The 26850-nt window shown below is 35.6% G+C and overlaps 1 protein-coding gene across 50 annotated transcripts in view; it reads left to right on the top strand.

The window, feature by feature from the left end:
• ANK2 (ankyrin 2) overlaps positions 1-26850 on the top strand; it is a 568766-nt gene that overhangs the window by 506416 nt on the left and 35500 nt on the right. For 29 of the 50 annotated variants that reach the window (XM_037731960.1, XM_037732068.1, XM_037732054.1 and 26 more), the window contains 9 exons: positions 9082-9306; positions 10815-10913; positions 11896-12050; positions 14831-15042; positions 15568-15772; positions 17973-18069; positions 19936-20164; positions 21145-21270; positions 24935-25057. In XM_037731960.1, the coding sequence (XP_037587888.1) occupies positions 9082-9306; positions 10815-10913; positions 11896-12050; positions 14831-15042; positions 15568-15772; positions 17973-18069; positions 19936-20164; positions 21145-21270; positions 24935-25057 (1471 nt within the window). Of the gene's footprint in view, positions 1-2601; positions 2638-9081; positions 9307-10814; positions 10914-11895; positions 12051-14830; positions 15043-15567; positions 15773-17972; positions 18070-19935; positions 20165-21144; positions 21271-24934; positions 25058-26850 lie in introns of all 50 variants that reach the window. The other 21 variants (XM_037732086.1, XM_037732102.1, XM_037732061.1 and 18 more) reach the window with 3 other exon arrangements.

A 26850-nucleotide genomic window follows, 5' to 3' on the forward strand; every position in this document is an offset into this window, starting at 1 on the left:
CTATAAGATGTGCATTATATTATTGATCCCATAGGTGAGCTTTAATAACTAAATGCTTTTTAAATAATTAGTACTAATAAGTGCTCAATAGATTATAGCTATTAGTATTTGTACAATCACCATACACATGTTCCAGATTTTCACAAATTGCATATCAATTAAGCAAAATGTATTCTGACTCCTCTAAATGACGACATCAATGTGGTTCATTTTTCAGTAGTAATGATTGACTTACTGTTATTTTTAATTAGGCAAATTATTCTTTATTAGTGTCTCTAGTGTTTGAATAAACACAATGCATTTGATGACTCTTAATAGGATGGGTTATTACTATTGAAAGCTCAATGATTCTGGGTTTCCTGATATTTGAAAGCTACGATGATATTAATGTATATGAGTAACACTCATCATACCATGTCATGTAGCAAGATATTTCGTAATTTTATTCGTTATATACCAGGTTCCTAAATAGTAGCTTTTATTTATTTTTGAAGAAGTTAGTTTTTGTTTAATTAATTGGGTGAATTCTTAAGCCACTTCAAGATCTACCCAAAATGTAAGAAACACACATACACACTTTTTTTTTTTCTTTTGGAGATGTAGTCTTGCTCTGTCATCTAGATTGGAGCGTGGTGGCTGATCTCAGCTCACTGTAACCTCCAACTCCTGGGTTCAAGCGATTCTCCTGCCTCAGCCTCCCAAGCAGCTGGGACAACAGGCGTGCACCACCACGCCCAGCTAATTTTTTGTATTTTTGGTAGAAACAGGGCTTTGCCCTGTTGGCAAGGCTGGTCTCAAACTCCTGACCTCAGGTGATCCACCCACCTCTACCTTCCAAAGTGCTGGGATTACAGGTGTGAGCCACTGTGCCTAGCCAAAAAAAAAAGACAATTTGATAGACGTCATAATAAAGTTAGTTTTTAATTCATATGCTGCTGATTTGTACATATAATGTTCTCTTAAATGTAATAAAGGGATTTTAGATGAATAGAAGACACTGTTTCTACCAATGAGCAGTATTGGTGATTTTATTTTACCCCTACGTTATGTTTCCAGTGACTAATGTTCATGACTACAGGACAATAGGTATCAGTGATTTTAAAAATCTGTTCTGTTCGGTAGACACAGCCAATATCTGGTGAAAGAAAGACAAATATTTTCTATTTATGTTAAATTGTTGTCTTCTGATTCACAATGACTCTAATCAACAGTCATTTCTTGTATCTCAGTCATGATCATAACAACATAATCTTGGACAAGAATTTTAATCTTACAAATCTTTGTCATTTCATAGTGCATTAGAAATTAGAAAATGCAAGGCACAATTCTTAGCAGTAGCTAGCTTTGTAAATCATATTAAACATTGTTGTTCCGAAGGTCTTTAGCTTTTGTAGTGTTTTAATTATAGTCAAATGCCAACAATTAAATGTGAATTCATGATATTGTGCTACACGATATTACATTAACTAGGGGTCTATAGGGTGATCTTTTAAAAAAACTTTTTTCCATAAAAGCATGTTGAAGGCAATTTTGTTGTTCACCTAAAATTGCTCCAAAAATAAAGTCTATTTTAAAAAACATCTTGAAGATATTCTCTCAAACAATGGGATATTTGGAATGCAAGGAAGTTGAGGTTCTCACCTGACAACATTAATGTTTATCTAATATGTATGGCAGTTAAGTTAGTTGTTCATGTATTTCACAACACCCTAGAATTTTCTTTTAGCTACATAAAGGTGAATTCTTTTAGATGAGGGAAGTTGTTTCATAATAAGTAGCAAAACAAATGTTTTATAAGGTTGGATTTCTGCTCCATTAAGCATGTATACTTTTGAATGTCATTAGGGTTGAAAACACGAGAATCATGTGAAAACTTACGGAAGGTTTTACAGAAGAGCAGACTCATAGGTAGAAGAGGAGTGAAAGGTAGAACCGTAATGTGGGATTAGATATTATGACCAGTGAGGAGGACAGCAATCTCTAAAGCAGGAAATGAAGTGTTGACAATAATGAATTATTGACCAAGGCTTTGTTTGCATAGTTTGTTTTTGCTACAATCTAGTGGGTAATTGGTATTACCTGCCCTGCCTTATAGTTTATGCTTCTGTTTGTCATTGAAGCTATACTTTAAATTGTGCCTTCTCTTTTTGCATTTCTTCTGTTACAGCTCAAAAGGTTATTATCGTTATATTTAAAGTATTAAATGTCTAAAATAAATGCCTTTGCGTCAAAACTATGTCTATCAAATCAGAGACTTTATGTTTTTCATCATAATACCCTTGATGTTTCCGTAGCTTCTTGGACACTCAGACTTTGTTAAGCACCCTCATGACCCAATGTTGACCAAGGTTACAAATCCATATCCAGTGATTTTTTAACATCCCCAATTCCCTAAAGTGGGAGTTACCACGAAGCCCCCATACCTTGCTCTTCTCTCAGCATTTGAATAGAGCTATATCTCATTTGGATTTCCATTTGTTTTCAATGAATACTGTATTGGTGTAAAAATATGTATTTCAGTTGAAAGTCACTTCTGATTTCCTTCCTTATATTTCACTTTATCCATTCCTTCTCTGTGCTAAAGTATCTATTCTGTTGCAGCCGCGCCTCTCCATGTCTTGATCGTGACAACAGCAGGTGAACTTCTGCATAATTCTTTATCTGAACATGTCGCCTATTCCTCTCCCCCTTTACCATCTCCTTCTGCGTATTCCTTGCCTCAGGATGCTTTAGTGTGACGATACCTAGCCAAAGAGAGAGAAAGATTGATGTTCTCCAAATCGTGGCTATTGCTGAATTCCCCTTTCTCTGTGATGAGGAGAAAGTGGTCTTTTTAATTTCAGTGGAAATAAAGTGGGGCTGTCCCAGACTTAATGTGGTCCACCTGTCTTGGTCATGGGTCTCCACATCTCCAGCTTCCTTTGTATGAAAAAGTGCTACATGGAGATGAAAAATGTTGTTCCCCACAATTATGCAAATTGGTTGAGCTATTTTAAGGTTTTATTAAAGGTTATGATTTTAAGTGGCACTTATCAGAGGGTTTTTTTTGGTTGTAGTTCTGCATTTTATTTTAAATACCATATTCTAGGTGAGGCAAAGGCTGAAAGTGTATTAATAGTGCATTTCCTTGCTAGCAAGTGCTATAAATGCAAAATTTGACATTTTAGAAATTGTATTATGGAATGACTCTAGTCAGTGTTCTAAAAATACCCATTATTCTGTTATTTATTTAAAGTTATTTTAAAAGGTTCCTATTAGACTGCTAATTATAGTCTTTTTATTATACAGCCATCAATTATGGCACCACAGATTATCACTCCACAAAAAAGACAGTTCGTATTTTTATTTTTGAAAATTTTATATACATTCTTATACTTTTTCTCAAATGCATGCTATTGTCTTTCCATACACGACCACAGTGGTTGATAAAGAATTGTTTGGTGATTTTAACAAATTTGAACCACTTTTTTCAAAGCCATTTCCAAGCAATTTTTCAGTTTGTAGAATTTGGAGGAATAGGAAGGAATTAAGAGAGTTAGAGAAGAGAAAGAGCTCATGTTATGGTTTTTCTCATGGTACCTCAGAAATCAGATTTAATCTGAGGCCCTCTTGCTATGTATACGAGGATCACTGAAGCACTCTGATGATTTTTTTTTTCCTGTTCTTACAACTAACTCTGAATGCTGCAATCTCCTTCCCATTCCCATGCCATGGTCCTTGATAACTTAAAAATAAAACTAAAGGAGTAGTAACTTTGGAGGTGGAGGAAGTAGTCCTCAAAAGACTGGATCATGGTTTTCTGCTGCCTCCTCTGAAGCATGGACTGTTTAGCTAATCAAATTGTTTATTTGTAGGCAAGTCATCTGCATAATAATGGTTGCTTTTGCTTTTATTCTTTTTAAATTGTGATAACATTGTATCTCACAATTTAGAAAACTTCAACAAGAGTTTCTACTTTGCATGATTGCTGAATTTCATTTGGAGAGTAAGAGAGGCAATTAAAGCTGAGTGTTAAATGATATTTTTTGTCTGTTCAATCTGAAGTCAATGTTTAGTGCAATGTGTGTACACAATTTCTGCAGAACAGCTGTTTTAACCATAAAGCAAAAATAATATATATTTCTTGAAGTAATAGCAGTTTATTTTCCAATTAGGAGTTTTTTCAGAGCATCTGAAATATTTAAGTAGTTTTCCTAACCTACTTAACAGTAAACTGTGCATAGAATTTTAATACTGGAAGGCAACTTAGAGTCTATTTAGTAGAAGTCTCCCATTTTATGGATAAGAAAACTGAAGCCTAAAGATATTAAGTGACTTACCTGAGGTTACAACATTAATTCAAGACAGAGATTTATCTAGATCCATGGAAGAGCGTGGTACTTGCTGCATTTTCCTGTGCTTTGTGATAACAGTATGTTTTATATTTTATTTAAGCAGTAAATTAGATAAACTAATACAAACTTCATCATCATATTAAACGACTTAGCATAGCTCCAGGTTCACTCTAGGTACTCAATAAAAGTTAGTGTCTTCATTTATTTTTCAAGTGGTGTATTATATTATTTTTAGGATATTTAAAATACGTAAAATCCTTTGAGTGTAGAGAGAGGAAAATGATGGGAACAATCATTTATTCAATTCTGTATCCTTTACCCATAAAAGATTTAATTCTCACCATAACTGTAAGTGGTAACAGTGTTATTTTTCATTGGCAGGTGAGGCTTCAATCTTAAAGCTCATAGATGACAGGCAGAGTCATCAATCCATATTACCACCTCCTCTAAACATAGTTAATTATGTGTTTTTACTTTAATTATCTTTATCTTTAGATGTTTATGAGGATTATCTTGTCCCATTTTTAATCACCTGCAAACAGGAGAAAAATCATATTGATTCAGCCAACTCTAGTTTGTGAACGGCTCACTGCATGACTCATACCTTCTAACCTTTCACACTTTCCTGTGGTATATAAAAGTACATTTGCTTGCAATTTGTTTTTTGCTTATTTGCAGCCGTTTGCTACATGGTAGAATACCTGTCTCCTAACTCTACTACCTGTCCAAATAGTGACACTTTTGGATATTCTGATATTTTTAATGAAAATGCTCAAATGCTTACCCAATTTTATATTATCAGCTATTGGATTAACATATGAGCATACCGACTATTGTCAATAGATTTTTCATAAGCACCTAGCTATAAACTTGAGTTATTTTTCCTATTCTTTCTTAAATAAAAGACTTCTTTTATTATGCAATTCTGTAAATTCAGCATTTTTATCAGTTATTTGGCAATTATATTATTTGAGTCCAATTTGTTTATTTTCTTGCTAGATTTATAAACATTTTTACTCATTTTGACTATTAATATTTAGCTTTTTTAAATATCTTCCAATATTTTTGTTTCTTTCTTGACATCTTTCTGTTTTACTTCTCTTCTCTCTCTTTTTCTCTTCTAAAGAAAATTTCCTCACTACAGCTTGGTGGGGTTTTGTTTGTTTGTTTGTTTGTGTCTCTTCCTTTAGTTACATGATAAAACCACAAAGTCTTGTTTTCTTTAAAAATTTAATTTAGGCCAGGTATGGTGGCTCATACCTGTAATCCCAGCACTTTGGAAGTCCAAGGTAGGAGGATTGCTTGAGCCCAGGAGTTCAAAACCAGCCTGAGCAACATAGGGAGACCTCATCTCTGGAAAAAAAAAAAAAAAAAAATCAGCCAGGTGTGGTGATGCTGCCTGTATTCCAGCTACTCAGGAGGCTGACATGGGAGGATTGCTTGAGCCCAGAAGGTTGAGGTTATAGGGTGCTATGATAGCACCATTAAACTCCAGCCCGGGTAATAGAGCGAGACCCTATCTTAAGGAAAAAAACATTTTTTTTCCCTGAATTATGCATATTGGGACCTTAATTTTTTCAGTTTGCTTTGGATTTCTGTGGAATACTTAAATATTACTTTCCAGATCTACCATGACACAGAGATACTTTTAGGTAAATTTATCTGCTTGCAGCTTCAGGCTTTAAGTGCTTTTATTTTGATTTTCCTATCTTTGGTCTTTCTTCATATAATCTTCACTTCTATTAAGATTGTTTATTTTGTTAAATTCAGACTTCTGGTTTTTGTTTACTCTCATTTTCTACTAATTCTCTATCAAAGGAAATAAATTTATTAGGTCTCTTCATTTACGTTAGAGCAGGAATAAGACTGTAGAAGAATATTTAACGTTAAGAATGGTCATTCCCAACTGCTTTCCTACATCTGAATACAGTGATTTGAATGACTTCTGACTGCTCTGATTGTCCAGAGACTAAAGAATTAAATTTTCTCCTACATTACCGCTAGACACAAATATATACAGCTCCTCACATCTTGCCCTTTTCACTCTGCCATATATTCGCTTATTCAACAGTTGTTTATTGACTACCTACTAAGTGCTCCACCCACACTGTGCTGGGCTCTAGAGGACACAGGAATTAATATGGATAGCTCTAGAGGACACAGAAATAAATGTGGAGAAAATGCTCACTGTCATTATGGCACGTTTATGGCTCCTATGTGTGGACTTAGCCGTTTCTCAGTGACCAGGCCGAGCAATGATGAAACCATCATGTGAAGTCTGGGGCTTAGACTGTGGACTTTTTGGCAGCAGCTGCTGTGTCTTTACTTTCTGTATCCTCAGTTCCTAGCAGGGCACTTGACACTTAATAGGAGGGCAACAAATGTTGCATGAAAAGGAGCATAGAAATAGAAATATAGAGCAAGTGAGAACAGAAAGAGAGTTTCAAGAGAAACAGTCAGTGACACAATCAGGGCAAGTAATCTAACCTGTAGTTGCTTAAACAAGAACTTAGCTACTTCAGTGCACTCCTTAGAGAATGGGCCACCAGAAGATACTCTACTTCTTCTGTGGAGGCTCCATGTTATATAGGCCATAAGCTACCACTGCAATAAATGTAGTGGAGAGGTTATAGCTTACAACATGAGTGTGGAAACTTCTTAAATGCCTTCAAGGATATAAACAGTACTGAGTATTGGTAACATTAAGCAGATATAATAATTCCTTACTAGTTTGAGTTCCTGTCTGTGCACCAATGGAGGCAGTAACCAAAAAAAGAAGAAAAAAAAAGGAAATATTAATCTTAATTATCAGTGAGTCAAAAATATTACTGATTTTGGAAGCAGCACTAGTTGAAACTTGTCACTTTTTGCTACCTTTTTTACAATAATAAACCTAAGTATCCTACTCAAATAAAAACAATAAAATGGAAAGGAAAACTTTATATCCATCTAGAAGTGTTACCAGTGTTTTCATTCTTTTGAGCAACAAATAGTTCATGTAAAAGTCAAATAAAAAAGAAAATTTTAAAGAATTCATACTTGAAGACTAGTAATAAGAAAAGTGGCAAATACTTTCTCGTTATGTTTTGGTAAAGATTAGAAACATTAACTCTTTGGTACTGAACAGTTGATTGTACTTGCCAGTTTTTACTCCTTCCTGAAAACATAAATGGGCTTGGTATGAATGGCAGGTCTAGCCTGGCCCCTGCATGTGGGAAGGACTGTGCTGCCTCTTGTGGTCTCATCCTGCATGATGTGCTTCAGACAGGCACTCTGGGCTCCTTCGCACCCATTTTTATTACTAGCAACAGGATTTTTGTTTAATAGCATGTTTAATGAGTTCTGTGTTCTGCTTTGAAGAAGAAGCTAAGATATTTTTCTTCATTTATCTAAAAATAACATGTTTTGTGTTTATATCCCTATAACTTGCTTTGATAAAATACCCTTCAAATGTTTTTAATGTTGTCATGGAGGCAATATCTAGGTGTGACAAATCCAGCTGGTTCTGTGCTGATCAAATTATAAGCAGAGCCATGATACACCTATATGTTGCTTTCCTCTTCCCATTTTGGTGTAAAGATCTTGCAAATGCAATGGAAATTGGAAAAGACACTAACGTGATTTGTGAAAGAGCGTACACACAGTTTGTAGGTCTTTGTATATGTGTACACAACGCTTAGATTGCCGTGTTGTTCAATTTTTGCTCCTTGACACAGTAAGTGCCTGGGAAACTTTACTGAGAGTTAATACTAACCAAATGACAAACATTCAAATTAACCTGGATCAGGATCTGCTAAGACCATCCCAAAGGAAACAACTTCGAAGTTAAGACAAACCGTTTCTCTTGGTACACTTAAAATGAACAAACCAAGTCACCTCAGATTATAGTTCTCCTTTTTCATTAACCATTAGCCTAGCAGAGAAGGAGAAAAAAATAATGAGGATGTTGTTGACATTTCTAAATTATTAGCTGTGATTTTTTTACATTCAATTGGTTATAATTTGAAGAAAATCATGATACAGATGATACAGATATCCTCCATCAGCATGAGCCCAGGGTTTCTCACTCCTGAAATTTCACTTCAAAAATGGTGTATGGAGGGCTCTAGTTGTTCCCTGTCCATCTGCTCTTTGTTTCAATTAGAATGGTATGGCAGAGAGATTCCTACTTAGTAAGTAAAAAAGTGCATTTTAACCAGCAAATTGGTTCAGTTCAAAACCTTTAATTATTTTGCTTTTCTCCTCCTTTAGGATATAATCAGTTAAAATCTACATCCTGGGTAAGATGATTTTGGAACAGGATGCAGAAAAACTGCGATTTGGTCTTTCCGCTCTATCCTTGTATTATTTCAACATGTAGATATTTTAGGACATACATGTAAGGAAGCAGAAATCTTTGCATTTATAACAAAAGGAAACTTGTCAATTGTTCTTTATGTAATTTCATTCCATTTTCTTTTAAAATTAATTAGACTTATTTTTAATTTACAGTTTATATTGTCAGCAAAAATTAGAATTCTTCTTTACAGATTAAAATAATATAAAAATTAAAACAACAACGAAACAGAATTAAAGGCATTGGTATAAAGTAAAATAACTTTTAAAAGCAAACATTTTGCCACTGTGCATTTAAATTAAAAAAAGAGAGATTTTGAGAACAAAGCATTATAAAAAAACAGCTTAACAAAGCTTGTTCATCTCCTCCCAATATTTCAAAACATATCTAATCTTCTATTTTAATTTTCAGTTTCCTGGTTAGTTTTATGGTGGATGCCCGAGGTGGTGCTATGCGAGGATGCAGGCACAATGGGCTCCGAATCATTATTCCACCTCGGAAATGTACTGCTCCAACACGAGTCACCTGCCGACTGGTCAAACGCCATAGACTGGCAACAATGCCTCCAATGGTGGAAGGGGAAGGCCTGGCCAGTCGCCTGATCGAAGTTGGACCTTCTGGTGCTCAGTTCCTTGGGTAAGGGTTTCTGATAAACCTCCCACTTAGTCACCGATGAGCTTGTGTCCTCCACATGAAATCTCTAAGATGGAATGGAAAAAGGTACGTCAAACCATTTTGAAAACGGATTGGCACCAATTACATTTTAAAAATTGGAAGTAACACCTCAATGCTTGACTCCACTTACACGCCTCTTACTTTAAGGCATTAATGAGTTAAACATTCAGGTTGAATACCACCTCTTCTTTTTGGATGTAATAATAGCTGCCAGATCCCCAATGTGAATAACCATATTTTAGCCAATGGTAGGTATTTTTTTCCTCATCTGAGAATTAAGTGATAAAGTCACAAAGAAAAAAATTCTACTCTGTTCCAAACATAAATGTAAATCCTCATGTAGTTATGAAACAGAATCATTATCTTTACTTTGGAAAGCAATGTTGCCTTTACAGAATACCTACAGATTTAATCAACGTGATTTTTTTTCCTGCTATCAAAATTGCTACATTGAGCCTTATCATTACATTGGTTGTCTATTTAATCACAGTTTATATCAGGACAAATACATCAAGACTTAACTTCCACCATGCTCATTTTGGCAATTTTGAACAGAATTTAGCATTTCTTCTTTCTTCTGTTTGTTTGTACGGCTGCTGTTAATATTAAGTGGCATTTCAACGTGCCAGGAAATGAATAGCTACAGCTGAAATTAACAAAAGGATGCAATTTTGGAGGGGGACAAGTTTCAAAATATTTTGAAACAAATCAATTGTATTTAAGTCTTGGTGCTTGAAATACTGGGAGAAAATCCTAATAATCATGAACTCTTTTACTTTGCTGATGTCATACTGGGAAGAGGATTTCTTGCTTTAGAACGCAGGAAATGTTCTAAAGCTTTGTAATTTGGACCAAGCTATTAGCAGATTGCTCCAAATTATATGCACACCCGAAAAGGGGTGTGTTTATATTTCCCAATTATAGCAACCACCTCTCATGTCCTCCAATCAGACAGACCAGAGCTTTAGAAGGAGCCTGTGAAGTTCTGGGTTGCATCAGAAAATGCCATTATGGTTGGAGTAATTCCCCAATGATTCTTTTCCTATTCTGTGTCAGACCCTTCTCCCCTCATGCTCAGATAGCTTAGGCTTTTCAATAATCTTCAGGTCTGTTTGGGGAATATTCATGAAAACATCTGGCCTCCATACAGGGCAGAGTTTTCATCATATTCCCAATAGCTTGCCTTTCTTGTGGAGCATTTTTTCCCCCTTTTTGACTAGTGCCCTGGCGGTGAACCTAATTAGGGACAGACCAGACAGCTAAGTGCTCTCCTTGCACAGACGCGCCTCCATTGTACACTCTGGGTCTCTGTTCCTTGCTCTTTGTGACCAATGGAGGGGGCAGAACCAAACGCAGTGTGAAACCAAAGTTCACCCTGTGGATCAGCTGGTGACGCTGGGGTTCTGTGGAAAACAATACCTGAAGCTTACCTATGTTCTTTCTTTCACTGCTGCTTTGGATGTACTCAGTAAACTTCACCTGCCAACGGCTCCTCCCCCACTTAATGAGGGAGAAAGTTTGGTCAGCCGCATTCTTCAGCTGGGGCCTCCTGGAACCAAATTCCTTGGGTAGGAGCGACTTAAAACAAATTGATGGCTGCTGGCCCCCCATTCTTCTCCTTCTTCTGCAATATGATTTCTCTTTTTGTCATTGTGCCCATGACATGTCCCTCTCTATTATTTAAATTCTGTATAACCTATCTTTAGTGGACCATTTCTGACCCTTGTGGTATGTGACTTTTATTTTTGAGTGATGTTTTTATATCTTTCCCCTTAAAGTGCTGTGACCTTCATTTTTGTTTAAGCATGAGATCTGCCTAGTTGTACTATGTGCTAGTTATGATGTTGTTATGATGAATTTGGAGTCTGTATCAAAGCAACCTGGACCCAAAAATCAAAACCCTCTCTATATTTTGAGAACGAATGTGACCTAAAAATAATAGGGCGGTGCATGTTCCGGATCCTGAATGTAATAGGCATTGGACACAATTGGGCTGTCTGCTGAGGGGCTCAATTAGGACCACACTGTGTACACATGCCTATTGTTTCCTTGAATGAAGAAAATATAACCAAAAACCATGAGTGCATGGCTCTTTAGTTCACAAGTAGTCGATTTTCTGACATCTCCTCATTTATGGCACATCAAATTATGCAATGTGTGAGCCATTGTCCTCTTAAACCATTTCGTCATCTTGCACCTTGTCGAAAATGTTTTAGGAGATTGGCAGACATCATAGATATGCATGTACATTTCTTTTGGTTAAATGTGTTCTACTTACATTTATCAAAGGAGAAGTTCCAGAATGCCACATGCACTCACAGGGAAACATTATTTGGTTTAAGGTAGCAGCATGTACCTAAGGATTGGTGCCCCTGAGGTGGAGTGCTACTGTGTGACCATCTGCTAGCCAGTGGGCTCTAGAGAATGGCCCACTATGTCCCTATCCCCAGAAAAAGAAGAATTCCAGGTCACTTTGTAACAGAGTCGAGGTACTTGTCTTGCTGGTGGTTAGCTGCTGTCCACACTGAATGTTCTGCATTGCTGTGTCAGGCCTGTGATCGTGGAGATCCCTCACTTTGCGGCCCTTCGCGGAAAGGAAAGGGAACTGGTGGTTCTGCGCAGTGAGAATGGGGACAGCTGGAAAGAGCATTTCTGTGACTACACTGAAGATGAATTGAATGAAATTCTTAATGGCATGGATGAAGGTACTTTCAAATTAAGGGTTTTAAAAGAAATCTAAACTGGAAGCATGAAAATGATTCATTTCTTTCTTATGATGCGTGTGTGTGTGTGTGTGTGTGTGTGTGTGTGTGTGTGTGTGTGTGTCTTGTGGTATTTGACTACAGCAGCAAACTGCTTGGCTCCTGTAGTGATGAGTTGGAATGCACAATACTTTTGCTTAATCTTACTCCTGTTACAGTCTGAAAAATAAAAGCCTTTAATATAGCAAACATCTCATTAAAGAGATGCAGCATGCTTCCATTTTTAGTGTAAATTTTTTGAACTGAAAATGAGATAGAGTACATACTGTTGTTTCATAATGAATGAACTGATACTGGACAATAAATCCTTGATTTAAAAACATGACTAACTTGAAACATTAGATATTTAAGGTACTGATAAAAAGTGTTAATCTATTCTGTTGGAAAACTTACATATACCCATAACTAGTACAATATAGAATACTATAATTTTTTTCACTTTCTATTATTAAGGGGGTTGGAAAATTAAGTTTATTCAATTTTCTTTTTTCTTTTTTCTTTTTTTTTTTTTAAAACGGGGTTTCACTATGTTGGTCAGGCTGGTCTTGAACTCCCGACCTCAGGTGATCCACCCGCCTTGGCCTCCAAAGTGCTTGGATTACAGGCGTGAGCCACCATGCCCGGCCTAGTTCATTCAATTTTCTAACTAGAATTCAGACAGGGAGTTAGCCAGGGTTGAATTGCATACATACGCACACATACACATCTAGTTTAGGAACTTAGTTTTCCATTAAAACTTTAATCTCTGTAAATCTCAACTCTGTCTTGGGCCAGACAAGGTTGTAATATCTCAGTATAACAAGAGGAAAGTGGCTCCTCCTTAGGTCTCCATAGTTTGCACAGAGAAAAAGTAATAGTCCTAATAGAATTCAGATTCAACTTTAAGTTACTGCACAAATAGGGGAAGTTTTTTGCCTACATGCCAAGAGCTACATGCCAAGTTTTGTATACAGCTATTCATGACAAGAGCAAGTATAGCTGTTTATCAAGTTCTTGAGTCTTCTGGCACTAGTTTCAGGTATGGTTCATGAATAGGAAAGAGTAGCTTAACCATAGCTTCTTCACCATTTCTTTCTGCATCTTACCAAGGTTTCAATAAGAATAGAGACCAGGCTTATCTTATCGAAAGGGTGGATGGAGGAAGAAATTATTCCCTCTAGATGTATAAGTCAATATCTTCTAAGCAAAGTAAAAAGATCAGGGTTTTTTTTTTTTTTTTTTTTTTTGAGACGGAGTTTCGCTCTTGTTACCCAGGCCGGAGTGCAATGGCGCGATCTCGGCTCACCGCAACCTCCGCCTCCTGGGTTCAGGCAATTCTCCTGCCTCAGCCTCCTGAGTAGCTGGGATTACAGGCACGCGCCACCATGCCCAGCTAATTTTTTGTAGTTTTTTAGTAGAGACGGGGTTTCACCGTGTTGACCAGGATGGTCTCGATCTCTTGACCTCGTGATCCACCCGCCTCGGCCTCCCAAAGTGCTGGGATTACAGGCTTGAGCCACCGCGCCCGGCCTGATCAGGGTTTTTATTAATAAAAATTGTTCCCTGAAATATTTAGCTGCTTCTACCTCTTGGAACCATTTTTTTTTTACTGACACTTAGGTCTAGGATATTTTTCTCTGAGATATTTACCTATCAATAACACTGCCAGTAAACATTGGTATCTTGTCCTTGGATGTGGACCCACTCTTTAACTTTCTATTAATACCTATGTCAAAAGCTCATTATTAAACAAATAATCAGATTGTGTATGTCTGGAAATTTTAAAAATAAGCATAGGCTAATATTTGCCAGTGCATCAGTTTCCAGTCACATGTGATCAGATCCTGGGACTTCTTACATTTACTATCTGGCTATGCCCAGTAGTCAAGAAAAACATAGTTGCTGTTCCTGTCTCTATAATGAATCATAAATGATTTACATAAATGAACACCTTTCCACCACCTCTTAAAATTCAGTTATCCACATTTTTCAAATTTTCAATGTTTAAAACTAGTCTGATTTTTTTGTATTGCCCTGAATAGCTACACTAATGCAATGTAAAGAGCCCATGATCCCATTCTGTTGCTGTTAAATGATATATTTGGAAAGTTAATGGTGTCAGGGGAATATTGAAAACCCTGAATTAATAATCACTGATTTTTAAAATATCCACAGTGAGCGTCTCAGACACACCCCTTACACTGGAGTAAACAGATAAACATAAATCTTACTCTTCCAAGACAGATTTTATTCCTGCACTATTCCCCTGAGAACCCAAAGGGTTATGTTACTTCTGGAAACCACAATAACTTGGCTTTGAGCTAACTTTGAAATTTGTAAAGAAAAAGAGCCCAGAAACAACTTCCTTTTCATCACATGAGCCAGGAATAGAACAGATTCATTTCATGCCATATTTGCCCTCATCCCCTCATTTCAAAGCTGGCCCTGCAATGCTGCATCTAGAACGAAATGATCTTTCTCAGTGACCTGGAAAGTCCTGGTTTTCACAGACAAATGAAACATGCAAGCTAAATGCTGGCAGATCTTGAAAGATTAGATTTTTTTTTCCCTGGTGTTGTTAGGAAAGCCTTGCTTTTTAAATTTTCCTGTTGTTTCCAAAAAAAGGTTGAGGGGGAGGTTGCTGGCACTTCTGTTTATTATTAACCATGCCAATGAGTTGGCTAGAATGCTTTCAATAGGAAATCTTTGCTATATGAATGAAGGTGGGTCATTTCTTGTCTTAGTACTAGATAGCCCAGAAGACCTAGAAAAGAAACGAATCTGCCGCATCATCACGCGAGACTTCCCACAGTACTTTGCAGTGGTGTCGCGTATCAAACAGGACAGCAACCTGATTGGCCCAGAGGGAGGTGTGCTGAGCAGCACAGTGGTGCCCCAGGTGCAGGCCGTCTTCCCAGAGGGGGCACTCACCAAGCGGATCCGCGTCGGCCTGCAGGTATGCCCATGTTAGATGCAAATGATCCTGATAGGACTGTATTCTACTGATTAAAAGTTAGCTTTGTCAAGGACTCTTACCTTTCCAATCCTACCAGAAAGGGAGGTATCATTAATAGCATAGCTAAAGTCAAAATTCTTATTTATTGGTTATTAATCTATTTAAAAATTCAACTTATATTTGGACAATTAACCAAAATTAATCTCCAGCTATAAATGTTTTCTTCTTGTTAAAAAAAAAAAAAGAAAAGAAATTACCTTTCAAATTAGAAATAAATTGTTAAAGAATCAGATTATTCTTAGTAAGCAAAAGCTACCATCAGAGATCCTAGATCTTATGAGTTCTTAGTAATAGCACTGAATTCATAATTACCATATTTGAAGTCCACCGAACTTATTTGTAAGATAAAAAACAATACTTTGGGTAAGAAATTTGAAATTAAATATAATGATTCATTCTTTATTTTAAAATATATACATATATATATATATTTTTTTTTTTTTTTTTTTTTTTTACTTTGTAAAGGCTCAACCTATGCACAGTGAGCTGGTTAAGAAGATCCTAGGCAACAAAGCTACCTTCAGCCCCATAGTCACTTTGGAACCTAGAAGAAGAAAATTCCACAAACCAATTACCATGACCATTCCTGTCCCCAAAGCTTCAAGTGATGTCATGTTGAATGGATTTGGGGGAGATGCACCAACCTTAAGATTACTATGCAGCATAACAGGTGAGTCACATATGACTATGTTAGTAGAGAGTTCTGAAAAAAGAAACTTAGATCATTGTAAATATTAAATTACCTTTGTCATAAGGTATCTGCAGGGTCACATGCATTAATTCAGGGAATGCATTTTAATTAATGAGGGAATTGAAAGGTGAAAGGAGACAACTATTATTTACTAAATAAAGTCTGTATGCGAAAGTGTTAGATAGTTTATATGCATTGTCATTCTAATTTCCACAGTAACCCTGTGAAGAAACTTTAACCCCATTTTGCTGAAAAGGAAACCATGGTTGAAAGAAGTTCTATAACTTATCTGAGTTACACTATAAATATTTGGTGGTATTGGGATTCGAAACCACCCCCATATGTCTTCATTGAAAAGATCAATACATCTGCTGGAAAAGAAAAAATAATAATAGTATCTTGAGTAATTATACCCAATAGTTTAAACCAAACTGTTATGTCATGGAATTGGTTATGTCTTTATTATTGATCTATTGAACTAACTTTAGAAAACCAACTTAAAGATTTTCAAAGATTAACTGAGTTTTGGCGATTGTTTAGTAGCTTTCAGACAGCTACCAAACTCTCTAAAGACATTCCCAGTAAGCTGGTGGTCTCTTTAAAACAATGCCGCCACAAATAGTGAAAGGCGAAAAAAAATTCATAGGAATAATCTGTTTTAGGGCTAAATAATTTAACTGATAATTTCTCTATCAATAATTACATGGTGTTGGCATTCAGTAAATATTAGTTCTATTATTAGAAGGGGCAGTAATCGTCCCTGGATGTTTTGGTATTGAGGGGAGCTCCAATAAAGGAATTCACTTGTGTCTCTTTGTCTCCCTGTTTTTCTCAGCTCAAATTTCCACAACAGCATTGTTAGAATTATTTTTTCAGTTCTCTTTCATATTGGCAGAATGTTCACCTTCATTTTGTTTTCTTTAATTCTCCCTTCTTACTAATATGATTCCTTTAGTTATGATATAGAACCATGAGATTATTCCACAAGTTTAATAATAAGACAAAATTTAAAAATATATGGACTATAACGAGTAGGGGGGAAATCATATGCTTTGCTTATGATTTCTTTCCCAATTGTTCATTTTTGGTATTACTATCATTTCTGAGTATCTTTCCCATAATTTCTGCACCATAGGTGTATGATTAACCTGCTATAATGTGCAATATAATGTCATGGATATGAAACAGGTGAGACTGAAGATAAACCCTGCCCTTAAAATGATCAAATAAAGATACTATAGGGGCCTAGACACCATCTAGTCTCTTTATTCCAGTCCAATGTCTTTAGACAAGTTTCTCATAAACATTTCTTAAATTTAATAAAATTATTTTGAAAGTTAACAAAGAATTTTATGTATTAATTGTTTAAATACCTAGGCATTTGAGTTTTTGTATTTTTCTGTGTCGTATAGTTATGCTGAATGTGTATTTTAAAGGCCTACTAGAATAAACTTCCATAACCTTTCTTTGATAACTTGTTCTCGTCTTTAAGAAACTTCAGAGTCAAGACTTTTATTCATTTCAAACATCTATTCCTCCTACAGCCCTTTGAAGTAAAATTTTGTCCATATCTATGTCACCTTAATTTCTCAGTAGAAATTAAAGAGAGGTAGTCACCGTCAGCCTTCATGGTAGTTTTTCAGTGACAGGGGCCATCCTTTGACATTCATGTATTTTTTCATTTACCTTGCAATATTTATTGAACTCTTACTATTTTACAAACATTTTTTTGGCCAAACTTCCATTGCACATTGAAAGGAATTTTTTTTGAAAGCAATTGCATAAAATATGCAGTTTGGGAACAAAATAATATTTAGATTGTTCATTATTTTAACGAAGCGTTCGGCTCCTTAGTTGCTCAAATGATATTTTAAAAAATCAACTGTATACAATTCAACATCATCTTCAGAGCCTAGCAACAGAATATCAGGCAGAGAACAGAAGGCTTAATAAACAGTTATTCAAATAACTACCCTAAAACTTAGTTGTTTGAGAGGTAGTCTGCTGTTTGTTTTCAGTGGGTCATTTTTCAGCACGTGGTTTTTAGTCATTTCATTTCCAATGTGGCATTCTCAGGGGTGGGTGGGCTGATGAACACAGACAGAACCACAAAGACTTTATTTTAGAATCTAGAGTCTGGAGTTTTGCCTGATTTTTTTCAACAATCATATTATTTCAGGTGGAACCACCCCTGCTCAATGGGAGGATATTACAGGAACTACGCCATTAACATTTGTCAATGAATGTGTTTCCTTTACAACGAACGTGTCTGCCAGGTATCGTTATACAGCACAGAAAAGCCCACTATGATATTTACCCCTCAGAAAAACCCTGCCTTTTGTTTTGTTTAATTTTGTTTCTTTATTGTTTAAAAATTGGGTTTTTTTGTTTCATTTTAAATGTGGTCTGCTTTTGCTTTTATATATTAAGCTAGATTTGTCAGCAAATGGAATAGTGATAATACAGTAACAAAGTACTACCAATCTGATTAAAATCTAAGGAAGAGGACTGAGTGATTGTCTGCTTTGCTTGTATGATTCTGACTTAGTCCATAGCAGCCACTGCTGATTTTTCTGCTTCCAAAGACCTTAGGAATGATAATGTCCTGTTGTCAGCAAAATAGCCTGAACTACTTTTCCAACAGAATAACAGTACAGATCTCACCGTGGTTTGCCTAAAAGGCTTAGAGGCTTCAGTGGCTCTTATACATATTTCTTATTTATGTATTACAGATCTTTAAAATGCTGAAGCTATCTAGTTTTATTTCTTATGCGTACTCAATTTATTAATGTTAGTTCTCATTTGTTTGGTCTTTAATTGATTGCCAAACATTTTTCCCTCTCTTTAACTTGGTATTATAACAACTTCGTGACTTGTAGGGCAAGAGACATTATGTCCATTTACCTAGAATAGGCAACTTTATAGAGACAAGCAAGTTTAATAGAGATTTACAAGGGCTGAAGTAAGGAGGAAATAGAGAGTTATTTTTTAAGGGTACGGTTTCTGTTTGGGGTGATGAAGTTCTGGAAATGGTTACTGGTGATGGTTGCACAATACTGTGAATGTATTTAATGCTACTGAATTGTACACTTAAAATTAGTTAAAATGGTAAATTTTATATTATGTATATTTTAGCACAGTAAGAATAAAAGGAGAGGTGGGTCAGGAAGTTGAAAGAAAGAGAGGGTCAGAGAATAAGAAAATTTCATGACTTTAAGATGCAGAAATTTAAAAACAAAATAAAAAATTCAGTAATGATAATTTCAGATTATGGGAAATGAGTCAGGGGAAGGAGATTAATCATGGGAGAAATGTTTCAAAGCATGAGAATATGGAATAAACCTTTGGAAGTATAAAATAACAAAATGAAAATGTTTCCATATGATGACGTCTACTTTCTCTGTGAAGTTAACTCTCTTAGGGCCTGCTGTGAGGGGTGAAGCTCAAGGAGTGTCATAAGATTCAGTAATGTTACTATAGTGAACAAAAAATTGCCAATGTTACAGACTTAGCCAAGGCTGGAAATCATAAAGTCATTAGAGCCAATAATTTCTTCTACAAATTATATTCAGCAATACTTAGGAGTTCCGGAGCAGGTTTTTAAAAATGGTTGGGTTGATTCTGCTTTGGTGATTAGAGAGTTCCTTGGAAAAGAATAACCAGGGGAGGAAAAGCCAGGTAGATTTTGTTGAAAAGAGTTTCAGGATAATTAAATGATGGCTAGGGAGGGGGATCGAGGAAAATTGAAATCCATGCAGTGAGATACTTGTCTTATGTCGGCTATTGAGCTCACTCCACTGAGGGATTCTAAAACACTAAAGATAGAGTTCAGAAAACTGAATATTCAGAAGAGTTTCCAAAAAAGAAAATTAGAAATACAATATTTAATAGTTCGTCTTGAGAACCTGATATCTTTCTCTCTTCTCTTCACTGCTTTCTGCCTTCCCATCTATCCTCTGACCTTTATTTTTGTTCCTGTCTTGCTTTCTCTTTCCTTTGGCTTTCTCTCATTATCTCCCTCTCTCACTTCCTTTTTTCCAAGAAGCATGTGTTGACTACTTTGATCATATTGAAGGAACTGATTTTATTTTTCAAGCGGCATACTTTGAACTTTAGATAACTGACTTTATTTCTTTTAATAGGTTCTGGCTGATAGACTGTCGACAGATCCAGGAATCTGTTACTTTTGCATCACAAGTATATAGAGAAATTATCTGCGTACCTTATATGGCCAAATTTGTAGTGTTTGCCAAGTCACATGACCCCATCGAAGCCAGGTTGAGATGTTTCTGCATGACTGATGATAAAGTGGATAAGACCCTTGAACAACAAGAAAATTTTGCTGAGGTGGCCAGGAGCAGGGATGTGGAGGTACTATGCCAAAAATAATAATAATAATTTATGCCATGTTGTTATACCTGTATTAATAGATTACATTTCAAATATCATTTAATAAGTAGAATCATTAAAAAGTGAAAGACCAGTTCACATCTTGATCGATTAGAAGGTCAACACCCAAAATCTGCCATTTTTGGCCATTTTGGACCCATCCAATAGGAATGATCTGTGCGTGTGAGAAGGTAAGATGATTCCTTTAAAGATTATTTGAGGAAAAATTATGAGTTATTGATAAACTCAAAGTATGTAAGTGACTATAGTAGTTTAGATATTTTTAGCTTTCCTTGTTGTCTTTATGTTTTAATAGTAACTAAAACAGTCTAGGAAGTATATCCTTTTGCATAAATGTTGAAGTAGGATGTCTAGTGCTTTTCTATGTTACTTTTCCCTGAGGTCAGCAGTTCGAGACTAGCCTGGCCAACATGGTGAAACCCCATCTCTACCAAAAATACAAAATTAGCTGGGCATGGGGGCAGATGCCTGTAATCCCAGCTGCTCAGGAGGCGGGAGAATCGCTTGAACCAGGAAGGTGGAGGTTGAAGTGAGCTGAGATCACAGCACTGCACTCCAGCCTGAGTGACAAAGCAAGACTCCATCTCAAAAAAAAAAAAAAAAAAAAAAACCCAAAAAAAAAAAAAAAAAAAAAAAAAAATTACCCAAGCATAAGTTTAAATTTAGGATTTAAATGCATTTTGGGTTTGTGGGTAACAAGATACAATTTTTACAATGAGATCATCAAATGCCACCATGTTGAAGATTCCCACTACTAGTAAGAAGAAACAGTGCTGGACATGTTGTGCCAAAGATAAGACAGAATGTCAGTTGGCAATTTAAAGATTGTTGTGTGTGTGTATTTTAAGAATTTGAAGTACCGAGTAGTACTACCACTTCTTTGTGTAAACAAGAAGTTATAATTGCAGCTACTTTATTGTTATTTCTCTGTTTTCACTCAGGTATTAGAAGGAAAACCCATCTATGTTGATTGTTTTGGCAACCTGGTACCATTAACTAAAAGTGGCCAGCATCATATATTCAGTTTTTTTGCCTTCAAAGAAAATAGACTTCCTCTATTTGTCAAGGTAATATATACATGGAATTTTGTGATGCATTTTATTCAAGATTAAGGAAGAATTTGACTTCCTTTAGTAATAGAAAATTTTTGCTTTTCAGTCATTTTCAGAGTTTTCTTTTTAACCGTATTTACAACGTTTTACAGCCTTGGGAAACCAATTATTTTTAGTTTTCAGGTTCAAAGTCAACCTGAATTTTTATAGACTATGTTTAAGGATGAGAACAGGACAAATAATAGCCAACTTATTAGTTAGGAACAGTGACCAGTCTTTTCCAAATTTGAAGGAAAGTCTATTTATCTTACTATTATAACTTTTAAATATTTACACTTAGATTTAAAAATATATGTGAACTTCACAAGTGTGGAGATCAAGAGTTCTAAGTGGCAACTTTTTATAATAAAACCTCTCAAAAGACCCAGCATCTCACTTAAGCTAATAAGAAATTATCTCAGAGATATAGACTTGATATATTTTCATAAATTCATTCAATAAACAGCATCCACATATTCTCGCTCATAAGTGAGAGTTGAACAATGAGAACACATGGACACGGGGAGGGGAACATCACACACTGGGACCTACCAAGGGGTGAGGGGCTAGGGGAGGGAAAGCATTAGGAGAAATACCTAATGTAGATGATGGGATGATAGATGCAGCAAACCACCATGGTACATGTATAACTGTGTAAATGTATAACTGTGTAACAAACTTTCATGTTCTATACATGTACCCCAGAACTTAAAGTATAATAAAAAAAAAATAAATAAATAGCATGGAGACAAGTCTGTGCACCAGATATTTGTCAGCTCTCTTTAGAAATATTTATCCAAGTTAGGGATTTGAGGTGATATATACACATTTCATCTTTGATTCCAATCTAAAAGGGACCACAAATGAATAAATAAGAGATTCAGGAAATAAAAAGAAGGCAATAATTCTACTCTGCTTTGTTTTCCAAGCTCATTTTCCTTTTTGTTTTTCACAATTTATCTCACTAATCTAGAGGTCCTAATGCTCAGTCCTCTCAGGTATAGGCTGGTTTTTGTAGGTTTGTTTCCAGTCCTTTTTCACCTATTCATTTCCAGCTGTTCATCAGCAATGAATGACTCCTTTGATTATTTTAACCCCTTATTATTTTTTCAAAACATGTGTCTGGAAACCTCTTGTTAAGTTTTCTGAAGATCTTTACTGAGTCTCTCTCATTGTGCCACTTCTGGTTCAATTGCTTTGCCTGATTGATGATAGATTTTTTATTTTTTATTTTTTTATCATACTTAAGTTCTGGGGTACATGTGCAGATTGTACAGGATTATTACATAGGCATACATATGCCGTGGTGGTTTGCTGCCTCCATCACCCCCATCATCTATATTATGTATTTCTGCTAATGTTAACCCTCCCCAATCCCCCACTCCCTGCTATCCCTCCCTTAGCCCCCCAACCCCCACCAGGCCTTGGTGTGTGATGTTCCCCTCCCTGTGTCCATGTGTTCTCATTGGTCAACACCCACTTATGAATGATGGTTTCCAGCTTCATCCATGTCCCTGCAAAGGACATGAACTCATCCTTTTTTATGGCTGCATAGTATTCCATGGTGTATATGTGCCACATTTTCTTTATCTAGTCTATCATTGATGGGCATTTGGGTTGGTTCCATGTCTTTACTATTGTAAACAGTGCCACAATGAACATACGTGTGCATGTGTCTTTATAATAGAACGATTTATAATCCTTTAGGTATATACCCAGTAATGGGATTGCTGGGTCAAGTGGTATTTCTATATCTAGATCCTTGAGGAATTGCCACACTGTCTTCCACAATGGTTGAACTAATTTACACTCCCACCAACAGTGTAAAAGTGCTCCTATTTCTCCACATCCTCTCCAGCATCTGTTGTCTCCAGATTTTTTAATGATCGCCAATATAACTGGAGAGAGATGGTGATTGATGATAGATCCTTACAGATCACCACATTAAGCAGTAACTGCTGAGGGGTAATGGATCTATTTAACACAGACAGCTGTATAATTAAGCTAATGTTTGATATTGTTGGTGTGCAGAATCATTCCACCAACAACCCAATACAAAAATGACCAAAGTGCTTAAGGAAACATTTCTCCAAAGAAGATATACAGATGGTCAATAAGCACATGAAGAGATGTTCAACAGTGAAGGGAAATGCAGATCAAAACCACGAAGAAATACCACTGAATACCCATTAGGATGGCTGTTATTAAAACAAACAGAAGAAAACAAACAAATGTTGGGAAGGAAGTGGACAAATTGGGACCCCAATGCATTGCTGGTGGAAATGTAAAATAGTACAGCCACTTTGGAAAACACTACAGTTTTTCCTCAAAAAGTTAAATATAAAATTAGCATAGACTCAATTACTTGCATATCAATGTTCTTAGCAGTAGCCAAAATGTCCACAAACAGAATGTGGTATACACATGCAATGGAATACTATTCAGCCTTCAAAAGGAAAGAAGTTCTGATTTATGCTACAATATGGTAAATGAAATAAACCAGACACAAAAGAACAAATATTGCATGCTCTCAATTATATGAGGTAACTAGGGTAGTCAAATTCATAAAGACAGAAAGTATTTTTTTTTAATTAATTTTTTTGACCTCTCCTTGTAGTGAGATAAAGACAGAATGTAGAAGAGTGGTTGCTAGGGACAGGAGAAGGGGGAATTGAGGAATTATTGTTCAATAGATACAAAATTTCAGTTGGGAAGATTAACAAGTTCTAAAGATGGAAGGTAGTGATGATTAGACAACAATGTGAATGTACTTAATGCCACTGAACTGGACACCTAAAAATGATTAAAATGATAAGCTTTATGTTACATATATTTTATCATAATTTTTTAAAAAAGGAATGAAATTCTGACACAGGATGCAATATGAATGAACTTGGAAAACATTATGCTGAGTAAAATAAGCCAAACAAAAAAGGATAACTACTGTATGGCTCCATTTTTACCTGTACCTAGCATAGGCAAACGCATAGAGACAGAAAGTAGAATAGTGGTTATTAGGGGCTAGGCAAGAGGGGAATGGGGAGCCATTGTTCAGTGGGGACAGTTTCTGTGTGGGATGAAAAACATTCTGGATAGAGATAATGATTATACAAGTTTGCGAATGTGCTTAATGCCACTGAATTTTATACCTCAAAATAGTAAAAATGGTAAGTTTTATGTTATGTATATTTTACCATAATTATTTAAAAAGCTAAGTTCTGATGATCTAATGTACAGCATTAAACTACAGTTAATTGTATGTAATATATTACATACTTGAAATTTACTAAGACTGATCTCAAGTGTTCTCATCACAAAAAAGAAGGGTGAGGTGATTGATATGTTAATCAGTTTGACATGGTAATCATTTCACAATGTATACATATATCAAATCATCGTATTTTATACCTTAAATTTATGCATTTTTTTTGTCAACAGTACTTAAATAAAACTAAAAAAGAAAGCTGAATGATTTTTAAAGAGGCTTTCCAGATGGTAAGGAAAAGAGAAAGAGGAAATCGTTTGAGTTCTTACCTAGCATTAACAAATGAATTTTACTTTCCTCTTTAAAGCATCATCTAGTTAAAGTAAATGCTGCGTGTCAAATATGGGTGAATCATGCATGTCTTTCTTGTTCAAGGTACGCGATACAACTCAGGAACCTTGCGGACGACTATCATTTATGAAGGAGCCAAAATCCACAAGAGGCCTGGTGCATCAGGCTATTTGCAACTTAAATATCACCTTGCCGATTTATACAAAGGTATTGTAAAATCTGCTGTAGTGCAATTCAGGTAGTGTAGGAATTGACATTTAAATCTTGCATTAGGTCAGTGCAAAAGTAATAACAAAACCAGCAATTACTTTTGCAATGACTTAATGAAATGAGTATAAACAAAGACTGAACGCAAGCACATGTAATAATCACGTTTGATTCTCTGTCAAATTTCCAATTTCCACTTAAGAAAAAAAGCAGTGGCACCTGATTTTATGTTAAATGCACTTTGATGCAAAAATTCTATTAATATTGGACATGGAAGTGAGAAAATTGGGCTTCAGATTTAACTTTTTGAAGAAATATTTAAAAATAATTGGCTTTTCTTCATTATTGTTTTCATGTGCTCTCCTGAGACCATACTAGTGCATTTGGCCTTACGAAAATCCTGGAGTTCATCAACTTCTGTTTACTACCAGTTCACACGTGGCTTACATATTATTAAATTCAGAGGTGCCTTATGATATTTTATTTTTTCTAAATGATTACCTATTGATCTTACAACTTATCATGTTTTAGGAGTATATAAACTGGTGTGATGGTGTACACCTGTACTCCCTGCTACTCAGGAGGCTGAGGTGAGAGGAGCACTTGAACCCAGGAGTTCAAGGGCAGCTTAGGCAAAATAACTTGTGTAACTTATTGATTAGAATAAAAAATAGTATAAATAGTTGATTAGTTAAAAATATTTGCCATGTTATGAAGAGTAGATTTAAAACATTGTTGAAAAGAAAAATTTCACTAATTTCTGACCCCAAGTCTACCTACAGGAATTACTTTCTTTTCGAACCTCTCCCCATCACGTAATTCATTAAATACTCTGATTAAATCAAATAAGACAACTAAATTAATTAAGTGTTGTGGATAACTTATGTTTCATTCTTTTAAAGTTTTTTAACCAATATTTGTTTTGAGTTGGAAGCTCTCACATGGCAATCTGTAGGTGGATGCGGAAGTTGTCAGCGTCTATATGACAGGTTGGGAAGGGTGATGGGTGGTGGCTGCAGAGACCTGGAGGAGAAGTAGGGATATGTTTAACATCCCAAATCTTGACATCAAAACAAAAAATGTCCTATAGTTCTTTTTCTCCACCACAATTATTAAATTTTATATTTGCTTAACCAATTGCTCTTATAAATAGAGATCAACCATATAGAGAAAAGGTCGTCGCATTAGGTTTGACATTGTGAATTTTTATTAAATGAATAAAACAAAATATTATTTATATATGTAAATATACATGTAATTCCAAAAATTAAAATATAGAAATGGGTATATTGACCCGAATGAGCATAATTTCATTGTATTCTGATGGTGCAGAATGTATTTTGGGATTTGTATTGCTGATTAGTAGTGAGGCACTGGAGGCAGTATGCCAAATAAGAACCACAAAGAAATACATACTGCTTCGGGCAAGCCACGTAAGTGTTATAGAAAGATGACTGAGCTTTGGCTGATTATAGTGAGCTTTCAGTGTGCTCTAAAGAAAGCATTAATTTTATTATTACATTTTATCTCTAAGTCAACACATATCAGACACAGGTACTAATGCTGTGATGGTCCAGCTATTTTGTAACTCAAAAAGAAAAAAATGCCAGACATTGTACATTGAAAATATACCTTAGAATTTAGTACCTCTTGGCTGGGCACTATGGCTCACACCTGTAATCCCAGCACTTTGGGAGACCAAGGCAGGAGGATTGCTTAAGTCCAGAAGTTCAAGACCAGCCTGAGCAACATAACAAGACCCTGTCTCTATTAAAGAAAAGAAAAGAAAAAAA

The sequence above is a fragment of the Cebus imitator genome, unplaced genomic scaffold, assembly GCF_001604975.1.
Source record: "Cebus imitator isolate Cc_AM_T3 unplaced genomic scaffold, Cebus_imitator-1.0 Scaffold17, whole genome shotgun sequence".
Lineage (NCBI taxonomy): Eukaryota > Metazoa > Chordata > Mammalia > Primates > Cebidae > Cebus > Cebus imitator.